This window comes from Symphalangus syndactylus, chromosome 1 (genome assembly GCF_028878055.3).
Source record: "Symphalangus syndactylus isolate Jambi chromosome 1, NHGRI_mSymSyn1-v2.1_pri, whole genome shotgun sequence".
In the NCBI taxonomy this organism is placed as follows: domain Eukaryota; kingdom Metazoa; phylum Chordata; class Mammalia; order Primates; family Hylobatidae; genus Symphalangus; species Symphalangus syndactylus.
In genome coordinates, this window is record NC_072423.2 from 113870916 (window position 1) to 113897235 (window position 26320).

General features: G+C 40.0%; 1 protein-coding gene across 7 annotated transcripts in view; it reads left to right on the forward strand.

Annotated features, from left to right (window-relative positions):
• SETD2 (SET domain containing 2, histone lysine methyltransferase) overlaps positions 1–26320 on the forward strand; it is a 155986-nt gene that overhangs the window by 32687 nt on the left and 96979 nt on the right. For 6 of the 7 annotated variants that reach the window (XM_055279447.2, XM_055279439.2, XM_055279455.2 and 3 more), the window contains exons 2-5: positions 7260–7275; positions 9381–13747; positions 17226–17357; positions 20297–20425. In XM_055279447.2, the coding sequence (XP_055135422.2) occupies positions 9426–13747; positions 17226–17357; positions 20297–20425 (4583 nt within the window). In that variant the 5' untranslated portion in view covers positions 7260–7275; positions 9381–9425. Of the gene's footprint in view, positions 1–4230; positions 5827–7259; positions 7276–9380; positions 13748–17225; positions 17358–20296; positions 20426–26320 lie in introns of those variants that run through there. The other variant, XM_063609083.1, reaches the window with a different exon arrangement.

Sequence of the window (26320 nt, forward strand, 5' to 3'; positions counted from 1 at the left end):
TCTTTAGGTAAGAGTGAATTTTTGAAGTCTTTGCTTATTAAAATCAAGATAAAGTAAAAAGCTATTTCTGATTTGTAGTTACGAAATTCAGTAGAACGTCTGGAGTGAGACCTAGGACCTCACTTTTGGCTGTCCACCTTGAGGACAGGAATACTCTTTGTCTTATCTTAATTAAGTTCTTATCCAAATTCTTAAACATTTTTGATGTCAAGGAAGCTTAAGTATCCTGTACAGTGACACATCTAGTTTTGTTTTTGTTTGAGACAGAGTCTCCCTCTATCTTCTAGGCTGGAGTGCAGTGGCACAATCTCTGCTCACTGTAACTTCCACCTCCTGGGCTCAAGGGATCCTCCTGCCTCAGCCTCCCAAGTAGCTGAGACTATAGGCATGTACCACCACACCTGGCTAGTTTTTGTAGTTTTGTAGTAGACTTCGTCTCAAAAAATATTAGCCCGGTGCGGTGGCTCACACCTGTAGTCCCAGCTACTCAGGAGGCTGAGGCAGAAAAATCACTTGAGTTTGGAAGATTGAGGCATCAGTGAGCCAAGATTGCGCCACTGGACTCCAGCCTGGAGGATAGAATGAGATCCTGTCTCAAAAAAAAAAGATATATGTATGTTCATATATGCACACAAAGTTTTCGAAATAAGAATATGCAAACTAGGCCAGGCACGGTGGCTCACGCCCGTAATCCCAGCACTTTGGGAGGCTGAGGTGGGTAGATCACGAGGTCAGGAGTTCAAGACCAGCCTGGCCAGCATGGTGAAACCCTGTCTCTACTAAAAATACAAACATTAGCTGAGCATGGTGGCTCGTGCCTGTAGTCCCAGCTACTCGCGAGGCTGAGGCAGGAGAATTGCTTGAACCCAGGAGGTGGAGGTTGCAGTGAGCCGAGATCACGCCACTATACTGCAGCCTGGGTGACAGAGCGAGACTCCATCTCAAAAAATAAATAAAAAAAAAAGAATATGCAAACTTAACAATAGTTGCTCTGGGGAGAGTGATTTGTTTTTAGTTGTATATCTCTTTGTATTATAAAATTTCCCCCAGCTACATATAGTACTTTTTCAAATAAAATTAATTTGGCCAGGCGCAGTGGCTCACGCCTGTAATCCCAGCACTTTGGGAGGCCGAGGCAGGTGGATCACGAGGTCAGGAGATTGAGACCATCCTGGCTAACACGGTGAAACCCCATCTCTACTAAAAATGCAAAAAATTAGCCGGGCGTGGTGGTGGGCGCCTGTAGTCCCAGCTACTTGGGAGGCTGAGGCAGGAGAATGGCGTGAACCTGGGAGACGGAGCTTGCAGTGAGCCGAGATCGCGCCACTGCACTCCAGCCTGGGCGACAGAGCGAGACTCCGTCTCAAAAAAAAAAAAAAAATTAAAATGTACTAAAAATGAACTAAAAACTGTCATTCTGTAACTTCTACTTGTTGGTCACAGTTCTGACTTTCAGAATTGCACAAAATAAGATTATTTTATCTTCTAAGCTTTCTGATAGTTTGAAATAAACCACTGTGGTCCTGTAAATCTTTTTTCTTCTAAGGTAGATAAAAATACTTCTATTTAGCTTTAACCATTTCTTGTGTGACATGATATCCAGAATAGATTTCTTTACTATCCAACTTGTTTATATGTATTAATGCGCTTGATAGGGCCAAATTGCTCTCATTTATTGGGCTTCCCTTTGTAAACCTTACTTCTAATGTCCTAGCCTGAGAGATTGGTTGGTTGGTTTTTTTTAAGTCATGTCATTCTTTGGTTTCTTGAGCTTCCCATGACAAACTCTTAACTAAGTCTTTTTCCATATATACCATGTGACCTAATAGAGATTTATCTTCATGTTGATATGGATTCTTTAAATATAATTCCATCAGCAAGCTGCAGATTTGCCCACTTTGCTATTTTTTTTTACAGATAACTGGCTAACATTCTTTTTTTTTCTCTGTAGTATTTTGAAAGAAGAAATATGCTATTCTAGCATGATCTCATCCTGTGAAGTTAAATACTTGTTTTCACATGCCTCCTTATTTTTTATGGTAGGGAGTACAGGAGGTTTAATACTCTTAACTTCTTGTTTCTATACCCTTGTTTCATCAACCTTTCTTCAAAAACTCTCTTCTTTGCTCTTGATATTATTTACCAAAACAAGTGTTCTTATGTTAAAAACATTTGTAGCTAATTCTTGCTGTTGATTGTGGTCTCCCAATTGTATTAATTTCTTCAAAAAGGTCCTGCCCTCTTATTGCTGCAGCAATCTACTCTTCCTGGCCACATCTAGGTCTCCTACCTAAGAAGACTCTCCTGGAAATGTACTTCAACTCTAAAATAATACTCTGACCATAATTTCCAGTTCTTCCACCTTATTGACCCTTCTACCTCTCTTCCTGGTTTCCACCAAATCCACTCTTTGAAGCCCCGAATATCTTGTCCCTACCCTGTTGAGTTTATCAGCTTCCTTCAGATTTCACTCCCTGTCTATTATCTAGGGATCTTTAGGTCAGTTATTTTAATATTTTTGAGAAATCAGTTCTCTCAACTTCTTGCCTTCTACCCCTCTTGTCCCGCCAATCTTGCTGGATTAATTCACTAGTTGTTGCCTCTGATGGCTTAGTCCCTTCAACAAAAATAGAATAAGTATGCTAATGAGCTCAATTATAAATTGGTAATGTCCAACTTTGGGCAGCAACATTGAGGATTACAGTCTACTTCCATTTCTGTTGCCTAACGCTTGAATTTTCTTTGTCTTTTACCCTGTCTCTTCCCCCAGCTTTCAACTAATTATGTCAGAAAAGTAGAGACCAATTTTTTCTTTTTTTCTCTTTTTTTATTAAATTTTTTTTCTTTTGCACACAAAACAATAAACATTTTCTAAAAATACATACAAACAAAAAGATGCATATCAAACATATTAGGAAGGTTGCACATGGGAAGACGGGGAATAGAAATGGGAGGTGGGAATTAAAGAAAATAAATAAGAGAGGGACTTTGTATGGATCAATGATAATAACTCAATCCTCTATTTGACAAAGAAGAAGGAGAAGGAAGAGGAAGAAAAAGAAAGTGGGATAAAGGATCAGAAAGGGAGGAAAATAGAAAAAATTAGAGTATGACTCCAGGGTAGACCTGTTTTGTTGTTGCTGGGTTGGTTGGTTGGTTTGTCTGTTGTATTTTTCATATGTTTCGCCATGTTGGCCAGGCTGGTCTCGAACTCCTAGCCTCAAGTGATCAACCCGCCCCGGCCTCCTAGAGTGCTGGGACTACAGGCGTGAGCCACCACGTCCAGCCCCCACATTGCGTCTGGCCTCCGTGGTAGACCTCCCAGACGGGGCGGCTGGGCAGAGGTGCTCCCCACATCCCAGATGGGGTGGCCGGGCAGAGGCGCTCCTCACTTCCCAGACGGGGCACCCGGGCAGAGGCGCTCCTCACATCCCAGACGATGGGCGGCCGGGCAGAGGCGCTCCTCACTTCTTCCCAGACGGGGTGGCCGGGCAGAGGCGCTCCTCACTTCTTCCCAGACGATGGGCAGCCAGGCAGAGACGCTCCCCACCTCCCAGACGGGGCAGCGGCCGGGCAGAGGCTGCAATCCCAGCACCCTGGGAGGCCAAGGCAGGCGGCTGGGAGGCGGAGGCTGCAGCGAGCCAAGACCACGCCACTGCACTCCAGCCCGGGCAACACCGAGCACCGAGTGAGCGAGACTCCGTCTGCAGTCCCGGCACCTCGGGAGGCCGAGGCGGGCAGACCACTCGAGGTCAGGAGCTGGAGACCAGTGTGGCCAACATGGCGAAACCGCGCCTCCAGCCAAAGGACAAAAACCAGGCAGGGGTGGAGGCGCGCGCCCGCAATCCCAGGCAGGCCGCAGGCCGAGGCAGGAGAATCACGGGAGCCGGAGGCAGGGAGTCTGCAGCAAGCGGACTATAGTCCAGCCCGGGCCACAGAGGGAAAAAAAGAAAGAAAGAAAAAGAAAGAAAGAAGAGGAAGGAAGGAAGGCTGGCTTTTTTTTCTTTTTTTGAGGCGGAGTCTCGTTCTGTCGCCCAGGCTGGAGTGCAATGGTGTGATCTCACTGCAACCTCCGCCTCCTAGGTTCAAGCGATTCTCCTGCCTCAGCCTCCCAAGTAGCTGGGATTACAGGCATTTGCCATCATGCCTGGCTAATTTTTGTATTTTTGTAGAGATGGGATTTCACCATGTTGGTCAGGCTGGTCTTGAACTCCTAACCTCAGGTGATCCACCCGCCTCGACCTCCCAAAGTGCTGGGATTACAGGCGTGAGCCACCACGCCCAGCCTTTATCTCCTTCTCTTGAGATCACTTCCTCAATCTAATTTGGTGATTCCATACTTTTTATGTGATCTGAACAACTTGTCTGCTCACCAGCTCTATCATGAGGAAAGGAAGCAAGATACAGAATGGCTTGTAATGTTTTAAAAAGAAAAACAATGATCTCTGTTTAAAAACCACACCCAAGTCCATGCACAAACGAGTGCAGAAAGCTCTGTAGATCAAAGTTAACAGTAGTTGTCTCTGGAAAGTTGGATTGTGGACTTTTCCTTTTGCTTGTTTGTAATTTGATTTTTATCTATTAACACTAAATGCTTTTAATGATGAGAAAATTTCCCTCCAAATTTGATTGTGCTTATATTCTTTTATTATAAACATTTTATTTTATCAAGTTCTGAGAAATGTCATTTCTTATCTTTTCTTTTTTAAACACTTCCCCCTCCTGTCTTGTCATTTCTGTCAAACAATTCTTTGATTTCTAAAATGGACCTTCATTATGCCCCCTTCGCTCCCAACTCCACAGATTTACAATATAACCTGAGCCTGTTTTCATCATATTTTATCAGGATTATTCTTTTCATCTGCCTGTCCAAAATAGAACTGCTGAGGCTTAAGAAAGTGTTCTGGTCACTTTTGTATTTCTAGCATTTCGTATGTGTGCATACTATGCAGATAAGCCTGTGGTTGGACATCTCCTGGTACCTTCTGTCTTCTTGAAAAAATTTCAAATGGTACTAATTTAAATCAAATCGAATATACCATAGGTTCTAATATGCCATCGATTGTAAGAAAATGATTATTTTATGAACATTGAGAAGTGAAAAAAATTTTCAGTTAAAACTATGGTATCATTGATAGCATGCATCCTGTGGGCAAAATGTACATCATAGAATTGATGAAGTACAGTGGTGCTAACATCACATTTATGAGGTTTTTAGTGGTTTTGGAGTAGAAACAAATGGTTAATTTTGGCACTGCTTCAGATCTCATTCATGTATTATCAGCTTACTGCCCCCTCTCCCCCTGTCATTAACTTGGTTTTGTATGGCTACCACAGACACTGGTGAATGGAATGAATTATGATGAAGTTAGGCCTACATTTGGGGAAAAGGGCTTTGTATGTTTCCTTTCAGGAACATTGAAAACAGATTGTTGTATTCCAGTCTTGCCACATAGCCCAGTGAGTGACTAGCTGAAAATACAAATCTCGCTGTCATGTCCTTTTGTAGCTTCCTTTTCTCCAAGTAGACAGTCCCTCAGTATGCCTTGGTGTGCTAGTGTACACCAGACTTGTGGCTTTTGATTTCTGTTAGTCAGTGTGGTTACCTTTGTTAGAACATAACCCAGAGAGCTGCACACTGTGTTATGGAGCAGATGCACTGTAATGTGGAATAGTTTTGCCTTTGGAACTGTTGAACAGATACCAAAAACGATTGAGAAGCATTGATCCATAAGATGAAATATGATTCTTCTCATGAGAAACCTGACCACTGCCTCCTACTCCATCTTATTGTTGGCTTCTTTCTGCCTTATACCTTATATTCAGGTAATATTGAACTGTTTATAGATACTTTACACATATTATTCTATGTTATTTTGTGTGTGTGTGTGTGTGTGTGTGTGTGAGAGAGAGAGAGAGAGAGGCAGGTTTTCACTCAATTGCTCAGACTAGAGTGCAGTGGCATGATCTTGGCTCAGTGCAGTTTCTGTCTCCCAGGCTCAAGCAATCCTCCCAACTTAGCCTTCCTTTTAAAAATTATTTTTCATTTTTTATTTTTATTTTTTTTTTTGAGACGGAGTTTTGTTCTTGTTGCCCAGGCTGGAGTGCAATGGCATGACCTTGGCTCACTGCAACCTCCACCTCTCAGGTTCAAGTGATTTTCAGCCTCCCGAGTAGCTGGGATTACAGGCACGCACCACCATGCTCGGCTAATTTTGTACTTTTAGTAGAGATGGGGTTTCACCATGTTGGCCAGGCTGGTCTCAAGCTCCTGACCTCAGGTGATCTGCCTGCCTCAGCCTCCCATAGTGCTGGGATTACAGGCGTGAGCCACTGCACCTGGCCTAAAAATTATTTTTAAGAGAGACGAGGTTTTGCTATGTTACCCAGGATGGTCTCGAACTCCTGAACTCAAGTGATCCTCCCAATTTAGCCTGTTAAAGTGTTGGGATTACAAGCATGGGCCACAATGCCCAGCCTTATTTTATGTGTTAATCTCTGACTCTGCCTGGGATCTTCTCACAAATGTATTCTTCAAAAACGAATCCTCTCTTAAGGAATTTTTTTTTTTTTAAAGACAGCCATCACCACAGCTGGAGTGCAGTGGTGTAATCATGGCTACCTGTAGCCTCGACCTCCTGGGCTCGGGTGATCATCCCACCTCAGCCTCCCAGGTAGCTGGGACTACAAGTGCACGCCACCATGCCTGGCTATTTTTTTGTATTTTTTATAGAGACAGGGTTTCACCATGTTGCCCAGTCTAGTGTTAATCTCCTGGCCTCAAGCCATCAGCCCGCCTCAGCCTCCCAAAGTGCTGGGATTACAGGTGTGAGCCACCACACCTGGGCAGGAAAAATTCTTTGCATTCCTATTTTCCCACTAAACTGAATTGCTTATCGTCCTCTTTGCTGCCTCACTATATATATTTCTATTTTTATATTTACTCCATTATGTTGGAATTACTTTTGTTACAAATTTCTTTTTTGTAACTTACAGGAAGCTGAGCTTTTTGAGGGCAGGGATGCTGCTTTATTCAAATTTGGTCTCCAGCACTTAGCATAGTATGTGGCACTATCTTGAGTAAATATTTGTTAAACTATATGTAACTGAGTCTGAAGGAATGGACAATTCATATAGAATATACCTGTAGGTAGTAAGTATCCTAAGTTTTAATACAAATAACTATTATTTCAATCGTTTTTAAGTATTTATGATTTCTTTTTATTCTTTTGCATGTTTTCTTGGCTGAATGGAAATAGAGAAGAAGAAAACGAGGTAAGTATAATTTACGTAGTCATTCAGTGATTATGAGATGGACCACTAAACACGTTTTAGAAATTGGGTAAAAGCTGAAAACACTCAAAATGTAGCTATCATTTTGAATGTGAAATGAAGTAATAGTTTTTAATTTTGTTTTTAGAGCCATGGTAACTTATCCCAGTGAGGGATGTTGTGTATCTCAGAAAAATGATTTTTAAACTTTAGAGCTTCAAGAGATTTAGGAAAGGTAGAGAAAGTTGGAAGTTCTAAAAATATCTTTTACTTGTTTTTTATGTGTGAGCTTCCATTTAAGATTTAACTTGAAAAGTGGATTCTGTTTCTTAAAAGTATTTGGCTTATGCCTGTTATCCCAGCACTTTGGGAAGCTGAGGCAGGTGGATCACTTGAGGTCAGGAGTTTGAGACCAGCCTGGCCAACATGGTGAAACCCTGTCTCTACTAAAAATAAGAAAATTAGCCAGACAAGGTGGCTTAGTCCCAGCTACTCAGGAGGCTGAGGCAGGAGAATTGCTTGAACTGGGGGGGAGGAGGTTGCAGTGAGCCAAGATGGTGCCCCTGCACTTCAGCTTGGGCAACAGAGCAAGACTCTGTCTCAAAAAAATAAAGTATTTGGAATTCACTGCTCCATGGTAATACATGTGAAAGTATTTACTTTCCAACTTGAATGACTACTATGTAATTTTGAAAACTGATTTCAGATTTTACTGTGTTGAAAGGGAAGTTATTCTCTTAAATAGCCAAAGTGGATTAAAGAACGTTAATTAGAAGAATTTTGCATATGGGAAGTATACCACCATCTTTAATTTAGGATTGAGTTTGTTGCTGTAGATTTTTCTGATGCTCTTTCTACAACCTACATTATGCCTTGAACTTCCAAAGCTCACCATTTCCTTTGGTGATTTGGCAAACATGGAAGAAAAGTAGTCTTCTTAGGTTTATACTTTGTAACTGCTGCTCATACAGCAGTATTATTACCTGAGGGTGGGGGGCCCAGGCAGAGACAGTGATGTGTGCCAAGGCATAGTACTCTCCAGGAAGGGAGAAGGCCTGGTCCTCATTTTGTTACCTCGTCTGTAAAACAAGTAAGGTCGGAAGTTCCTCTATATCAGTGGTTTCCCAAACCTGGGACATTGATTAGAATTGCCTATGCAATGCTTGTTTTTTTTTTTTTTTTTTTTTTGAAAAAACCAAAAACCTCAAAACACCCTGAAAAACAAACCCTTTCCTCATCTTAGAGCTCAATAGCTCCAGTTGATATTTGATATTTCCTAGAGTCTGGATCATAGATGAGTATGTTATTTTAAATTTTTAAATTTTTAATTTTTTTGAGACAGCATCTCGCTCTGTTGCCCAGGTTGGAGTTCTGTGGTGCCATCTTGGCTCCCTGCAACCTCTGCCTCCGGGGTTCCAGTGATTCTCCCACCTCAGCCTCCCAAGTAGCTGGGGTTACAGGCACATGCTGTAGCCACACCCTGCTAATTTTTGTATTTTTAGTAGAGATGGGTTTTCATTATGTTGGCCAGGCTGGTCTCGAACTCCTGACCTCAAGTGATCCTCCCACCTTGGCCTCCCAAGGTGCTGGGATTACAGGTGTGAGCCACCGTGCTCAACCCAGATGAGTATTTTTACTGTGCACTCAATGTGATGTCAGGAGACCACTGGTCTTGATGACCTCTGATTTTTCATCTCTGATACAACACAAGAACAAACCATATTGAGTACTGAGATGTTAGATATTGCCCTTTATACAAATGTTTTTTAAACATATGTCAGGTTTTTAAAAAATTCTTTTTAAAAAATGCTACCTGGAAAATAGTTATAAAACTGAAAAAAATTATTTATGTAAGAGAAAGTAAGAATGGGGAAAATAGGTAATTGTTGAAGCTCGGAGTGGATACTTAGGGATTTATTATACCATTTTGTATACTTTTGACTGTGTTTGAAAATTTTCATTATAAAGATATATATAGCTTAGTGAAATTCCTACTATTTGTTATTAAAAAGAACTTTTCATTTCTCCAATAAACATTTTAAACTGTGTAGTCCATTTGAAAGTAACTATTTATTGTAGTAGTAATTGCTTATTTTGTTCATTTGTAGGCAAAGATTGAAAATGTGCAGAAAACAGGTTTCATCAAAGGACCAATGTTCAAAGGTGTTGCTTCTAGTCGATTTTTGCCCAAAGGCACCAAAACAAAAGTTAATTTGGAAGAACAGGGACGACAGAAGGTGTCATTCAGCTTCAGCCTTACAAAGAAAACTTTGCAGAATAGGTTTCTCACTGCACTTGGCAATGAAAAGCAAAGTGATAATCCAAACCCTCCAGCTGTACCTCTTCAGGTAGACTCGACTCCTAAAATGAAAATGGAAATTGGTGATACCTTATCTACTGCAGAAGAATCTTCCCCACCAAAGTCAAGGGTGGAATTGGGCAAAATTCATTTTAAGAAACACCTGCTTCATGTAACATCCAGGCCACTGCTGGCTACTACCACAGCAGTAGCATCTCCGCCTACTCATGCAGCACCATTACCAGCAGTGATAGCAGAATCAACAACTGTAGACTCACCGCCCTCATCTCCGCCTCCACCGCCTCCACCTTTCCAAGCCACAACACTCTCATCACCAGCACCAGTAACAGAGCCAGTGGCCTTGCCACATACACCAATAACAGTTCTAATGGCAGCACCAGTACCCTTACCAGTAGATGTAGCAGTTAGATCTCTGAAAGAACCACCAATTATAATTGTACCAGAATCTTTAGAAGCAGATACTAAGCAGGACACTGTATCTAATAGTTCAGAAGAACACATAATTCAAATATTGAATGAGCAAGCAGATATTTCCTCAAAAAAAGAAGATTCCCATATTGGGAAGGATGAAGAAATTCCAGATAGTTCTAAGATTAATCTGAGCTGTAAAAAAACAGGTTCTAAGAAGAAAACCTCACAATCTGAAGGCACCTTTCTTGGTTCAGAATCTGATGAAGATTCTGTACGGACTTCTTCAAGTCAAAGATCACATGATTTAAAATTTTCAGCAAGCATTGAAAAGGAAAGAGATTTTAAAAAGAGCTCAGCACCTTTAAAAAGTGAGGATCTAGGGAAATCTTCACGATCTAAAACAGACAGAGATGATAAATATTTTAGCTATTCAAAACTTGAAAGAGATACTCGGTATGTATCTTCCCGATGTAGATCAGAAAGAGAGCGACGGCGGAGCAGATCTCATTCTAGGTCTGAGAGAGGCTCTAGAACTAATTTATCCTATTCCAGGTCAGAACGATCTCATTATTATGACTCTGATCGTCGCTACCATAGGAGCTCCCCTTATCGAGAGAGGACACGCTATTCTCGGCCATACGCAGATAACAGAGCACGAGAGAGTTCTGACTCGGAAGAAGAGTATAAGAAGACATACTCAAGGCGTACCTCATCTCATTCCTCTTCTTACAGAGACCTAAGGACATCATCCTATTCTAAATCTGATCGGGACTGTAAAACTGAGACCTCTTACTTAGAGATGGAAAGAAGAGGCAAGTATTCTTCAAAACTAGAAAGAGAATCTAAAAGGACTTCAGAAAATGAAGCAATTAAAAGATGTTGTTCTCCCCCTAATGAACTGGGATTCCGACGAGGGTCATCATATTCTAAGCACGACAGTAGTGCTTCCCGTTATAAGTCTACCCTTTCAAAACCTATACCCAAGTCTGATAAATTTAAAAATTCTTTCTGTTGTACAGAATTAAATGAAGAAATCAAACAGTCTCATTCTTTTAGTTTACAGACACCTTGTTCAAAAGGTAGTGAATTAAGAATGATTAGTAAAAATCCTGAAAGAGAAAAGGCTGGGTCTCCAGCTCCATCAAATCGATTAAATGATTCACCTACTTTAAAAAAGCTAGATGAATTGCCTATTTTTAAGTCTGAATTTATAACACATGATAGCCATGATGGTATTAAGGAATTAGACTCTTTATCTAAAGTGAAGAATGATCAATTAAGAAGTTTTTGTCCTATAGAATTAAATATAAATGGATCTCCTGGGGCAGAATCTGATTTGGCAACATTTTGCACTTCTAAAACTGATGCTGTTTTAATGACTTCTGATGATAGTGTGACTGGATCGGAGTTATCCCCTTTGGTCAAAGCATGCATGCTTTCATCAAATGGATTTCAGAATGTTAGTAGATGCAAAGAAAAAGACTTGGATGATACATGCATGCTGCATAAGAAGTCAGAAAGCCCATTTAGAGAAACAGAACCTCTGGTGTCACCACACCAAGATAAACTCATGTCTTTGCCAGTTATGACTATAGATTATTCCAAAACAGTAGTTAAAGAACCAGTTGATACGAGGGTTTCTTGCTGCAAAACCAAAGATTCAGACATATACTGTACTTCGAACGATAGCAACCCTTCTTTGTGTAACTCCGAAGCTGAAAATATTGAGCCTTCGGTTATGAAGATTTCTTCAAATAGCTTTATGAATATGCATTTGGAATCAAAACCAGTTATATGTGATAGTAGAAATTTGACAGATCACTCAAAATTTGCATGTGAAGAATATAAGCAGAGCATCGGTAGCGCTAGTTCAGCTTCTGTTAATCATTTTGATGATTTATATCAACCTATTGGGAGTTCCGGTATTGCTTCATCTCTTCAGAGTCTTCCACCGGGAATAAAGGTGGACAGTCTAACTCTCTTGAAATGCGGAGAGAACACATCTCCAGTTCTGGATGCAGTGCTAAAGAGTAAAAAAAGTTCAGAGTTTTTAAAGCATGCAGGGAAAGAAACAATAGTAGAAGTAGGTAGTGACCTTCCTGATTCAGGAAAGGGATTTGTTTCCAGGGAGAACAGGCGTAATAATGGGTTATCTGGGAAATGTTTGCAAGAGGCTCAAGAAGAAGGGAATTCCATATTGCCTGAAAGAAGAGGAAGACCAGAAATCTCTTTAGATGAAAGAGGAGAAGGAGGACGTGTGCATACTTCTGATGACTCAGAAGTTGTGTTTTCTTCTTGTGATTTGAATTTAACCATGGAAGACAGTGATGGTGTAACTTATGCATTAAAGTGTGACAGTAGTGGTCATGCCACAGAAATTGTGTCTACTGTTCATGAAGATTATTCTGGCTCTTCTGAAAGTTCAAATGATGAAAGTGATTCAGAAGATACAGATTCGGATGATAGCAGTATTCCAAGAAACCGTCTCCAGTCTGTTGTGGTTGTGCCAAAGAATTCTACTTTGCCCATGGAAGAAACAAGTCCTTGTTCTTCTCGGAGCAGTCAAAGTTATAGACACTATTCTGACCATTGGGAAGATGAGAGATTGGAGTCAAGGAGACATTGTTATGAGGAAAAATTTGAAAGTATAGCAAGTAAAGCCTGTCCTCAAACTGATAAGTTTTTCCTTCATAAAGGGACAGAGAAGAATCCGGAAATTTCTTTTACACAGTCCAGTAGAAAACAAATAGATAACCACCTGCCTGAACTTTCTCATCCTCAGAGTGATGGGGTTGATAGTACAAGTCATACAGATGTGAAATCTGACCCTCTGGGTCACCCAAATTCAGAGGAAACCGTGAAAGCCAAAATATCTTCTAGGCAGCAAGAAGAGCTGCCAATTTATTCTTCTGATTTTGAAGATGTCCCAAATAAGTCTTGGCAACAGGCCACTTTCCAAAACAGGCCAGATAGTAGACTGGGAAAAACAGAATTGAGTTTTTCTTCCTCTTGTGAGATATCACGTGTGGATGTCTTGCACTCATCAGAAGAGCTCAGAAACTCAGGTTGGGACTTCTCTCAAGAAAAGCCTTCTACTACTTATCAACAACCTGACAGTAGCTATGGAGCTTGTGGTGGACACAAGTATCAGCAAAATGCAGAACAGTATGGTGGGACACGTGATTACTGGCAAGGCAATGGTTACTGGGATCCGAGATCAGGTAGACCTCCTGGAACTGGGGTTGTGTATGATCGAACTCAAGGACAGGTACCAGATTCCCTAACAGATGATCGTGAAGAAGAGGAGAATTGGGATCAACAGGATGGATCCCATTTTTCAGACCAGTCCAATAAATTTCTTCTATCCCTTCAGAAAGACAAGGGGTCAGTGCAAGCACCCGAAATAAGCAGCAATTCCATTAAGGACACTTTAGCTGTGAATGAAAAGAAAGATTTTTCAAAAAACTTAGAAAAAAATGATATCAAAGATAGAGGGCCTCTTAAGAAAAGGAGGCAGGAAATAGAGAGTGATTCTGAAAGTGATGGTGAGCTTCAGGACAGAAAGAAAGTTAGAGTGGAGGTAGAGCAGGGAGAGACATCAGTGCCCCCAGGCTCAGCACTGGTTGGGCCCTCCTGTGTCATGGATGACTTCAGGGACCCACAGCGATGGAAGGAATGTGCCAAGCAAGGGAAAATGCCTTGTTACTTTGATCTTATTGAAGAAAATGTTTATTTAACAGAAAGGTAAGTCTAATTAATACTTGTTTGACAAATTTTTGCTCTTTTTTTGTTAGAAAAAGCCTTTAAACAATTCAGACTGTATGAGATTAAACACATGAAAGAGTTGTGGGATAAAATAAATGTAAAAGCCTAAAAAAGTGTTTTTACCTATTTAGATTTGATAGTATAGATTCCTTTCCCCATTCCCCCCCCCACCCCCACCCCCAGGAAAAGAGATGTCTATTTTTTTCTTTTATTACATATTTGGTTTTCAAGTTATAATTTAGGCTAGCCCAGTATTTCTGTAATTCCTTTTACATGTGAAAGTCTGACCAAAAAAATAGAATAAAACCCCAGCAAAATAATCTGTACTTAGAGAAGAAAAAAGTGGTTACTTTGGATTTTATTTTCAAAAATGTGCAGAATGAAGTATCTTTGGGTACTGTATTAGTCCGTTTTCATGCTGCTGATAAAGACATACCCGAGACTGGGAAGAAAAAGAGGTTTAATTGGACTTGCAGTTCCACATGGCTGGGGAGGCCTCAGAATTGTTGCAGGAGGCAAAAGGCACTTCTTACATGGTGGTGGCAAGAGAAAAGGAGGAAGAAGCAAAAGTGAAAACCCCTGATAAACCCATCAGATCTTGTGTGACTTATTCACCATCACAAGAATAACACGAGAAAGGCCAGCCCCCATGATTCAGTTACCTCCTCCTGGGACCCTCCCACAACACGTGGGAATTCTGGGAGATACAATTCAAGTTGAGTTTGGGTGGGGAAACAGCCAAACCACATCAGGTACTTATAAAGTTAGAACTAGACTAGAACATAATTTTCTTCTCTCATTTTTTTTTAGACTATTGTTAATAGATTAAATCTGGCAATAGTGTAATAAATATTTTAGAAATGATAAAGTGGTTTATCAAAAAATCCCTAACATGAAACAAATTATAATGAGAATAAGAGTAATGAAAACACAGTCCTCTAGAGCAGGGCTTCTCAGTCTGTTTTAACTTTAACCCTTCTTTGATAATTTTCTCATTTTCCTGATGTAAATGTATGTTGATTGTACTTAAAAAACCAAAAAGTATCCTGCCCACTTACTCTCCTTTTTTGGAAGTTTTCCTGCTAGTTGAGAATCAACCTAGCCATTGTACCTTTAAGCATCAAAATGTTATTAAATCAAATTTTCCACTGTGTATAAGGTAAAAGACTTAATTTTAAAGGTAGGTCCTACCAGAAATGTTTTTCTATTACAAAATAACCTTTTAACAGAGAGCCTTTTACAGCTATTTTCATTTATATCTAGTAATAAATTAGGTTTACATTTAAAATATTCAATATTTTAAGTAGTACCCTTTAGGAACTGCGTGAGTAGACTAATGGAACTTACAAGATCTTTGTAAAAGAATATAAATAAAACTAATCAGTCCAATTCTCTGACTTTTCTTTAGCATTGAGAATCAGATATATATATATATCTGATTATATATATATGATTTTATATATATCTGATTTTATATATATATAAAAACTGTGCACATAGATTTGGTTAGTGGAGGCATAAGAGGGCTTCCATCACTTTGCAGTGGGAAGGATTTATATATATTTAACTTTTTTTTGTTTTTGAGACAGAGTCTTACTTCGTCGCCCAGGATGGAGTGCAGTGGTGTGATCTCAGCTCACTGCAACCTCTGCTGGGTGCCACCACGCCCAGCTAATTTTTATATTTTTAGTAGAGATGGGTTTTGCTATGTTGGCCAGGCTGGTCTCAAACTTCTGACCTCAGGTGATCCGCCCGTCTCGGCCTCCCAAAGTACTGGGATTACAGGCGTGAGCTACCACGCCTGGCCTATCTATTCAAAAATTGGAAGTGCCTGTTATATGCTAGGCATTTAGGAGTCACTAAAAAGACAAACTCTTATAAAAAATAATATGAATATAATGAAAAAATTTTTCTTATGTTTAATGGAAAAGGGCTTACCTGCCAAAATCTATGCCCATTCGTCCTATTCCAGCCTTCTAGAGCAATATGAAATAAAGCTGCTGCTGATTCTTCAAAATTGTAGCTAAGTACTTCTAAATAGATAATTTTGTTTAGTCATCTTCAGGCTAAGCATATTCACATACTCATTAACGAATTGTGTCTTTAATCAAGAGGAATCATTCTTTTCACCTAAACTTATTTAAAACTATCATAACACTCTTTAGGCACTTTATAAAATTACCACTAGAATAGAACATATGTTGAAGATCAAAGCAGATTAGAGGTAGGAGATTAGATAACCATTTAGAGCAGCTATGCTGTTTCCTGTTTGATAGTCAAAGAGTGAGTTATAGTTCTTATAGTTCCCTAATCTTACACATATCTTAACAGATCTTTTTTGACCATCTTTGGTTGTTTTGTTTTTTTTTTTTTAGACCAGGGTAAAAGACTAGTTCATCAGCAAAAAGGCCAATAAATAATCACATTTTCACTTTTACTTAGCACACTCTGGAGTGGGTTATTATGAACCCAATCAAATTTTAGCAGTTTATGTTCTTCTCCAAAATAAATCTGTCTGCATGGAGAAAGTTTAGCTCTCTTAAACATTTACCTGATTATTCTGTAATTACACTTCATTTAAAAAATTCAGTCTGCTTTTAAACAAAATTTATGCAAATGTGATGTTACTGAAAGATAGTCTGAAATATTGGATTGAGTTAGAACTCACTCTCATTTTTTTAGAAACCCCTTTTCTCCCTCAATCTTATATCTCAACTATTGTTTGCTCATCCATGAGGTCTGATTCTTAAACTTAACTTTAACCAACTATGCCACTATTTGAAATGCATGTTAAAGTATGACTTTAACACTTGAAACTGTTCAGAATCCAAGGCTTAGCTGACCTGGACTACGAAATAAGGGCTGAGTTCCAGAATGATTAGTCTTGAACTCATCTTATCTTCCCCATTTGCCAAGGTTAGGGTTGCCCTTCTCATGTTTTTTTTTTTTTTTTTGGTAACACAGTTCTTAGGATTTTCAGTCTCACAAGTACTAATAATTAGATGTTTTATTTTGAATGGTTGACTTACAGGAATCATTAAATGTGAATCTAGCCAGGCATAGTGGGTCATGCCTGTGATTGCAGCACTTTGGGAAGTGGAGGCAGGGGGATTTCTTGAGCCCAGGAGTTCAAGACCAGCCTGAGTAACATAGAGAGACCCTGTCTCTACAGAATATTAAAAACAAACAAACAACAACAACAAAAACCAAGCGTGGTGGCATGAGCTGTGGTCCCAGCTATTCAGGAGGTGGAAGTGGGAGGGTCATTTGAATCCAGGAGGTTGAGGCTGCAGTGAGCCATGATCGCATCACTGCACCCTGGCCTGGGTGACAGAACAAGACCCTGTTTAAAAAAACCCAAAAGAATCTAATGAGATTTAGCACATACTTGATTACATATGTTATATCTTTACCAGGAAATTTATTTAATCAGTTTTTATGAAATTTTACCCAATAGAAAGAAGAATAAATCTCATCGAGATATTAAGCGAATGCAGTGTGAGTGTACACCTCTTTCTAAAGATGAAAGAGCTCAAGGTGAAATAGCATGTGGGGAAGATTGTCTTAATCGTCTTCTCATGATTGAATGGTAAGTAAATTAGAATGCTCGGCTTTTGCTCAACACTTCTATTAAATGTCTCTAAATATTGAATTATCAATGAAGAATAAAATTTAACCTTTCTCCTACCTATGGATGACTATAAGCAAAAAAGTATAGTAGACACTTTGATGTATAGTAGAAAACAGATATTAATAGGGCAACAAGGCCGGGCGCGGTGGCTCAAGCCTGTAATCCCAGCACTTTGGGAGGCCGAGGCGGGCGGATCACGAGGTCAGGAGATCGAGACCATCCTGGCTAACACGGTGAAACCCTGTCTCTACTAAAAATACAAAAAAAAAATTAGCTGGGCGTGTTGGCGGGCGCCTGTAGTCCCAGCTCCTCGGGAGGCTGAGGCAGGAGAATGGCCTGAACCCGGGAGGCGGAGCTTGCAGTGAGCCGAGATCGCGCCACTGCACTCCAGCCTGGGTGACACAGCAAGACTCTGTCTCAAAAAAAAAAAAAAAAATAGGGCAACAAATATCGCTTGCATTGTGCATTAGATTACAGTACCCACCATGTTGTAAGTGCTCTGTAAAGTAGTCCTATAATATTAATTTCTATTCAGTACTTTTTTATCTTTTATAATATTCATATCCTAGGAGGTAAATGTTGGTATTTTTTAGCTTTCACTATGAAGTGAAATAAAACCCTAACATTTCAGAAATGCATAAAGTGAATGTCTTCTTCTCCCAAACATCAATCCCATTGTTTTGTCGTTTTTCCAGAAAACTTTTAATGCCTGTGCTAGCATAGGTAGATGTTTTCCTCTTTTTATGTATACAGATAAAATCTTATTCTATATACTTGCTTGGATTTGCTAATCAGACCTAATCAGAGCTCTATGTACAGACCTGCCTTAATCTTTCTCTTGACTGCATTATGTATTCTATTCATAGTTAGCCGGTAATTATTCTGTTGACAGACATTTGCTTCTGTATTGTTCTTATAAATAGTAAATATCTTTACATTAAAAAACTTAATTTTGGCCAGGCATAGTGGCTCATGCCTGTAATCCCAGCTATTTGGGAGGCTGAGGCAGGCAGATTACTTGAGGCCAGGAGTTTAGGATCAGCCTGGCCAACATGGTGAAACCCCATCTCTACTAAAAAATACAAAAATGAGCCAGTCATGATGACACACACCTGTAATCCCAGCTACTCTGGAGGCTGAGGCAGGAGAAGCACCTGAACCGAGGAGGTGGAGGTTGCAGTGAGCTGTCACTCCACTGTACTCCAGCCTGGGTGACAGAGCGAGACCTTGTCTCAAAAAAATTTTTTTAACCAATCTGATTGATGAAAAATATATTCTTGTCTTTAACATGGAAAGAGTATACCTTATTTTTGATGTTGGTGAAGTGTTTTTTTCTCAAAGCTCAGTTTTTGGTTTTGCTCATGTTATAGTCTTGCAAAAATAAAATATATATACCTTGAAAAAATAAAGAGAAAGGATTTTTGGTATTCTTTTATCTAAACTAGAGAGAGAGATGACAGTACAGATGTAACAAGAAAAGACATAGAGTTAGCATTGTTCTAACTTCATATTGTTGCCCTAGTCATTCTTCTGGGTTTTCCTGCCAACCTTGTGAAGCATACATGAAGAAAAATACTTGTTCATATTATTCACACACTTAAGCTTTTAGTAGTTCTCGGTTGTTCTCATGATTAGGTTCAAACTTAGCCTTGTATTCAGAGCCCTTCATAGCATATCATCAGCCTGTCTTTTCATCCTCCAGCAACTCACCTTTCTTACCAGTTATCTTCAGTTGTTTCATTTCCCTTTGTCCAAACAGGGATTGTTTTCCTGTTTCTTCTGCACACAGGCAGGGACAGTTATATCTCCAGCTTTCTTTATGCATATCCTACCTATCATTAGAGATTCTGCCTTAAATTCTCTTCCCTCCTGAAAGCTTTCCTTTATACTGCCTCACTCTAGAGCAAATCCTTCATCCTTTGACCATTGCCAAAAATGGTATTTGCTGCTGGGTTGGCAATAAATAATAATGTATTCAAAATGATTGGTAATTTCTAGTGGTCTTTTTTTTTTTTTTTTTTTTTGAGACAGTCTCCTTCTGTCGCCCAGGCTAGAGTGCAGTGGTGCAATCTTGACTCACTACAGCCTCTGCCTCCTGGGTTCAAGCAATTCTCCTGCCTCAGCCTCCCAAGTAGCTGGGATTACAGGCGTGCACCATCATGCCCGGCTAATTTTTGTATTTTTCAGAGAGACAGGGTTTCACTATGTTGGCGAGGGTGGTCTTGAATTCCTGACCTCAAGTGATCCACCTGCCTCGGCCTCCCAAAGTGCTGGGATTACAGGCATGAACCACCGCACTCAGCCCCCTCTCGTGTAGTTTTAATCATCGTTAAAAACCTTTGTATCTATCACATATTAAGTCAAGTCAATCACTGTTTGATTTTATCATTTTTACTCTAGGATCCATGGGAGAAGGGCGGTGCCATGTTATTCTGTTTACTCTGAACAAGGATACGTTTAATAATGGCTTTAGATTTTCTCAATTGTAGATCAAGTTAGCTGCATTCAAAAAATGAAATTAAAAGTGATTAGAGTAGAAGGAAGGGAAGGTGCACTTACAGAAAATAAGTTCTGCAGAGTTGTCAATGTACTGAAAGCTTACATGCAGCTGGAAAATGTATTCTAGACACCTAGGGAGTGGTAGATACATCCTGTGATGACCAGATGTCAAGGCTGTATTGTGGGTATGATCTGTTTAAATAACAATGTAGATACTCAGTTCTAAGGAATCCCTTTGTGATGGAAGGAAAGGAAGGCTTAGTTGGGGGTTAGTCATACATATGCTAATTATACCATAAAAGTATGTATATATGTAGTTATACTAACACATTTTTTCAAAGTTACTTTGGTTCTTTTGCTGCTTTAAAGAATTAAATTTCCTCCTTTTCTCATTTCAGTTCTTCTCGGTGTCCAAATGGGGATTATTGTTCCAATAGACGGTTTCAGAGAAAACAGCATGCAGATGTGGAAGTCATACTCACAGAAAAGAAAGGCTGGGGCTTGAGAGCTGCCAAAGACCTTCCTTCGTAAGTTCTGGTTTAATTACCTTTCACTTCTTCTTTTTTTTGAGACAAGTTCTCACTCTGTCACCCAGACTGGAGTGCAGTGGCGCGATCTTGGCTCACTGGAACCTCTACCTCCTGGATTCAAGCAATTCTCCTGCCTCAGCCTCTCAAGTAGCTGGAACTACAGGCTCATGCCACCATGTCCAGCTAATTTTTTTTGTATTTTTTGGTAGAGACGTTGTTTCACCATGTTGGCCAGGCTGGTTTCGAACTCTGACTGCAAGTTTTCTGCCCACTTTGGCATCCCAAAGTGCTGGGATTACAGGTGTGAGCCATCGCGCCCGGCCTTCACTTCATTTTTGTGGTGTTGAACTTAGATGTTTTTGTAGGGAAATAATTTCTTTATTACACTGAGGTTTAATGATGATTATTATATAGAATGACCACTTGGTAGCTAGCTTGTTGTTTAAAAAATCTTTTTTTCTTTTTTGGTAATTATGTTTTCTTTAATTCCAAGCAAGTACCAAGTGTTTACTGTGGACCCCCAGAATCTCTATAAAGCTATATAAAAAGGAGTCGGGACAGAATTCATTAGTATACATAAAATTGAGTTGGGATAAGAGTAGAAGAGAAGGCCAGGTGCAGTGGCTCATGCCTGTAATCTTAGCACTATGGGAAGCTGAGTGGGAGGACTGCTTGAGCCTGGGAGTTCAAGGTTACAGTGAGCTGTGATCACGCCACTGCATTCTAGCCTGGATGGCAGTGATCTCTTGTCTCTTAAAAAAAAAAAAAAAAAGGGTAGAAGAGAATACCTGAGCATATCAAGGTTAAGAATTAAAACATACTTGATAGATAATCATTAAACATTTCTTGAATGAATAAATGTTGCTTTCCATCTAACTGATGTAAGTTTTTAATATAATACACCAAAAGGTTCACTTTATTTTCTACCATATTCAGTATTTCCTGGAAATGTTTAATTTCCTTATATATAGCATATTTAAAGTATTCTTGGCCAGGCATGGTGACTCATGCTTGTAATCCCAGCACTTTGGGAAGCCAAGGTGAGTGGATCACCTGAAGTCAGGAGTTCGAGACCAGCCTGGCCAACATGGCGAAACCCCATCTCTACTAAAAATACAAAAATTAGATGGGTGTGGTGGCGCACGCCTATAATCCCAGCTACCCAGGAGGCTGAAGTAGGAGAATCGCTTGAACTTGGGAGGCGGAGGTTGCAGTGAGTGGAGATCATGCCACTGTACCCTAGCCTGGGAGACAGAGCAAGACTCCATCTCAAAAACAAACAAAAAACCCAAAATTAGGCTGGACGTGGTGGCTCACGCCTGTAATCCCAGCACTTTGGGAGGCCGAGGTGGGCAGATCACCTGAGGTCAGGAGTTCAAGACCAGCCCGGCCAGTGTGGTGAAACCCTGTCTCTACTAAAAATACAAAAATTAGCTCGATGTGGTGGCAGGCACCAATAATCCCAGCTACTTGGGGGGCTGAGGCAGGAGAATCTCTTGAACCGGGGAAGCGAAGGTTGCAGTGAGCCGAGATTGCTCCATTGTACTCCAGCCTGGGCGACAAGAGTGAAACTCTGTCTCAAAAAACAAAACAAAAATTAGCCAGGCATGATGGCGCACACCTGTAATCCCAGCTACTCGGGAGGCTGAGGCAGGAGAATTTGCTTGAACCCACGAGGAGGAGGTTGCAGTGAGCCGAGATCATGGCACTTCATTCCAGCCTGGGGGACAGAGCAAGACTGTCTCCAAAAAAAAAAAAAAGTATTCTTAATGAAAGTCAAGTGCCTCTTTGAAGTTAAATATAAACAGATTACATGTGTTTATGGTTGAAACATTTAAAAAATATATAAAAGAAAAAATGGAAGGAAATAAAACATTTGCTGGATTCTAGTAACGTAGACATAACTATTCTTTCAGAACCCTCTGAGCAGGACTTGGAGTTGGAGTTGGGGCAGGACTTGGTGGGGTTTAATCTGTTTATTGTGGGAATTCAAAACACAGGTAATAAAGACGATAATTTTTTTTCTCACTGTTTTCCCCTTGGCAATAATTTGGTTTTATGACAGGAATCCTCATGTATCTTTTGATAAGCAATTTGTTCTTTTTTTTTTCTTTTGAAGATAAGAAATGATGTTTATATTAATCTATCCTTTTGGGAACCAATCAGAAAAAAACATGTTTTGTTACACAAAAAGGGGGCTAGTAGGAACCTCATAGATTTCTCTAAGTTTTGTAAAAACACATCCTGGCTCATAACTGGTTTTTATTGTTTTTTATTTTTTTGAGACGGGGTCTTGCCCTGTCACCCTCGATGGAGTGTCCTGGCACAATCATAGCTCACTGCAGTCTCGACCTCGCAGGCTCAATTTATCCTCCTGCCTCAGTCTTCTGAGTAGCTGAGACTATAGGTGTGAGCCACTATGCCCAGCTACTTTATTTTTCCATTTTTTGTAGAGATGGGGTCCTCACTATGTTGCCTAGGCTTCTCATAACTGGTTTTTAATTGTTTATTTGAAACAAATATCCCACAGAATTGTCATATACCCCATATCCAATTTATTGGATTCTTTATCATATTTTAAACAAATAATTGGTTACACTTCCTTTGAACACTGTTAATGATACAGAACTCAATACCTCTCAAAGCAGCCCATTGAATTTCCAAAATCACTAGTTCTAGTCCAGACGCACATATTCAAAAATGCCTTCTTCTGCCCTAGCCAGCCAGGTCTTCTTGAGAGTTTTTTTTTTTTTTTTTTTTTTTTTTTTTTTTAAAGGAACCACAGTTTGAACACAAGCCTCTCTTACAGGGACAATAGTGGATGAGCTGTCTGGACGCTGGTCTTTTGTGGTATCTGCAGTAAAATACACAGCTTCAAACCTGATCTAAATTCTGTTATTTGCAACAGACACTCTTTGATAGCTCAGTGCTCTTCTCATATTAAGGGGAAAGGAGATTGGGGAAGGGGGGAAAGGAGATTAGGGAAGGGAGGAAAGGATGTATGGCTTCAGTTTATGAGCCAGGTTAAAATTTCCTAAAGCTCTTTCGTTTTCTTCAGCTATTCACAGAGAACCCTGCTTTGGTACAATATACTAGGACTTAATGTTTCTGTGTTTCCCATACCTTCCTACTCCTATAACTTCCACATGATGATGGTAATACCAGTAGTTTATGAATTTCATAAACTAGTCAAAACTCTTGAGTTGTTTACTGGTAGAGTATTACCATTTAATAAGGACAGATTGTCAGATTTACAGAGGATGAGAAATTATTTGGAGCTAAGTTGCTAGTTAGTGTTAAAGTGCCATGGCGGACCCCACCAAAAAAGCAGGTTACCACCAAAACCCCTGTAGTTTTAGGAAATCTCCCAGTTGTAGGAAGAGAAGACAGTCCAGGTTGACTTAATGTAATTGGATACCAGATAGGGTTTTAATTGAGGTAAAATTCACATAATATAAGATTGACCATTTTAAAGTTTACAATTCAGTACCATTTAGTGCATTCATAATCTTGTGCAACCGCCACCTTTGTCTGTGTCCAAAACATTTTCATTATCTGAAATGGGAACTCTGTACCTGTTAAGCAGAATCTTCTCATACCCACCTCCTCCTAGGCCTGGCAGCCACTAATTTGCTGTCTGTTTCTGTGGGTTGATGTATTCTCAGTATTTCATATAAATGAAATTATACAATATGTGGCCTTTTGTGTCTGGCTTCTTTCACTTAGCATTATGTTTTTCAGGTTTCATCTGTATTGCAGCATGTGTCAGCACTTAATTCCTATTTATGGCTGAATAATACTCTTGTATGGGTACACGATATTTTGTATATCCTTTTGTTAGTTGATGGACATTTGGGCAAATGAGGCTTTTTTTTTTTTTGAGATGGAGTCTTGCTCTGTCACTCAGGCTGGAGCACAGTGGCACGATCATGGCTCACTGCAACCTCTGCTTCCCAGGTTCAAGTGATTCTCCTGCCTCAGCCTCCTGAGTAGCTGGGATTACAGGTGTGCGCCACCATGCCCAGCTAATTTTTGTATTTTTAGTAGAGATGGGGTTTCACCATGTTGGCCCAGCTGGTCTCGAACTCCTGACTACAGGTGATCTGCCTGGCTTGGCTTCCCAAAGTGCTGTAATTACAGGGGTGAGCCACCATGCCCGGCCGAAATGAGGCTTTTTTAGAAGCCATCTTTCCCCTCCACTTTTTTTTTTGTTGTTTTTCGACGCAGGGTCTCACTCTGTTGCCCAGGCTCGAATGCAGTGGCACGATCACAGCTTACTGCCGCCTCAACCTTCTGGGCTCAGGTGATCCTCTCACCTCAGCCTCTTCAGTAGCTGGGACTACAGGTGGACACTACCATACTCTGCTAATTTTTTTGTATTTTTAGTAGAGACAGGGTTTTGCCGTGTTGCCCAGGTTGGTCTCGAACTCCTGAGCTCCAGTGATCCTCTCACCTTGGCTTTCCAAAGTGCTGGTATTACAGGCGTGAGCCACCACACCTGGCCCGTTTTATTAATAAAAAGTTTCAAACTTACAGAAAAGTTGAAAGAGTTGAACAGTTAGCATCCATATAAGCACCACTTAGATTTTATAGTTATTAACATTTTGTTCTGTTTGCTTTATTTTACATTCTCTGTCTGCCTGTCTCTTTTTTATCTATCAATCTTTTTTTGATGAAGCTTAAAGAGAGTAGCAGACATTATCCTTAACCCCTAAACCTTCCATAGCATTGCAGTGACAGTGACAATTTCTGTCCCCACCCACCTGCCATAGTAGAGCCCTGTTGCCCTGAACAGGCTTTAAGGAGAAGGAGTTCAATGATGTAACCCTATTCAGCCAGGAACAAATTTCAGGCTTAGTAAAAGATTAATAAGAATCATAAGAATCACACTTCTCATTGCCTTTGCCTTCATGGGATTTAGTCACTGCATGCCAGGCAATTTGATGTTTTTCTGCTTTGTTTTTGTTTTTATTTTGGTTTTTAATTGAGACACATAGCTTCTCTAAGAAACCTAAATCTTAGAGTTTTAAGGACTGCATGATAGACTTTTACACTGGCCTCATTTAGTTTTTCGGAGGTTAGGCAGCTGGAGGGTCTAGCCACTCTTCCTACATTCCCCAAATTCCTGAGGACTTTGAGATGCTTCTCTCAGCTGCTTCCTTAAGGTCAAACTGTTAGATCCATGTGTGTTGGTATATCCTTCTGACTTCCTGATGTGGGGTCTCTACTCTGAGTGATTTTAGTGGCTGGTCAGGCTCCGATATTTAAGAACTTTTTCTAAATAAGGTGATTTGAGAGTAATATCATTAGAATTGAATATTTTAGTATAATTCAAGAAAGCATCTTTATAATATAATGAGGTAAATAGTTATTTAGGTGGAGTTTGAATCCCAGGCTGTAATCGAACTTTGTGAAGTTGGATAGATCACCTACATTATCCAAACTCTGTCTTATTTGTCAAATGGGCATAATATCGATGCCAGATGACATCAATGTGCTTTATTTTTATTTTTCATACTACCTTTCAAAAGCAGGTAATTAAGCCTTAAATGAGTAAGTTTAGGGAAGATAGATTTTTGGCAGGAGAGGGATTGGAAATTTTTTTATGTGTGCAGTTCCAGATCCTGGATAATAATATGTTTTGTAGTCACCACATTTAATTCACAAGGCAGTCTATGATGTCATTTTTCTTTTTCTCTCTTTTTTAAGTTTTTAAAAAATGTTTTAAAACATTTTTTTAAATTTATTTATTTTGATAGAGACGGGGTTTCGCCATGTTGCCCAGCTGGTCTGAAACTCCCAGGCTTAAGCGATCTACCCACCTTGGCCTCCCAAAGTGCTGGGATTACAGACTTGAGCCACTGTGCCCGGCCTTTTTTTCTTTTTTTAATG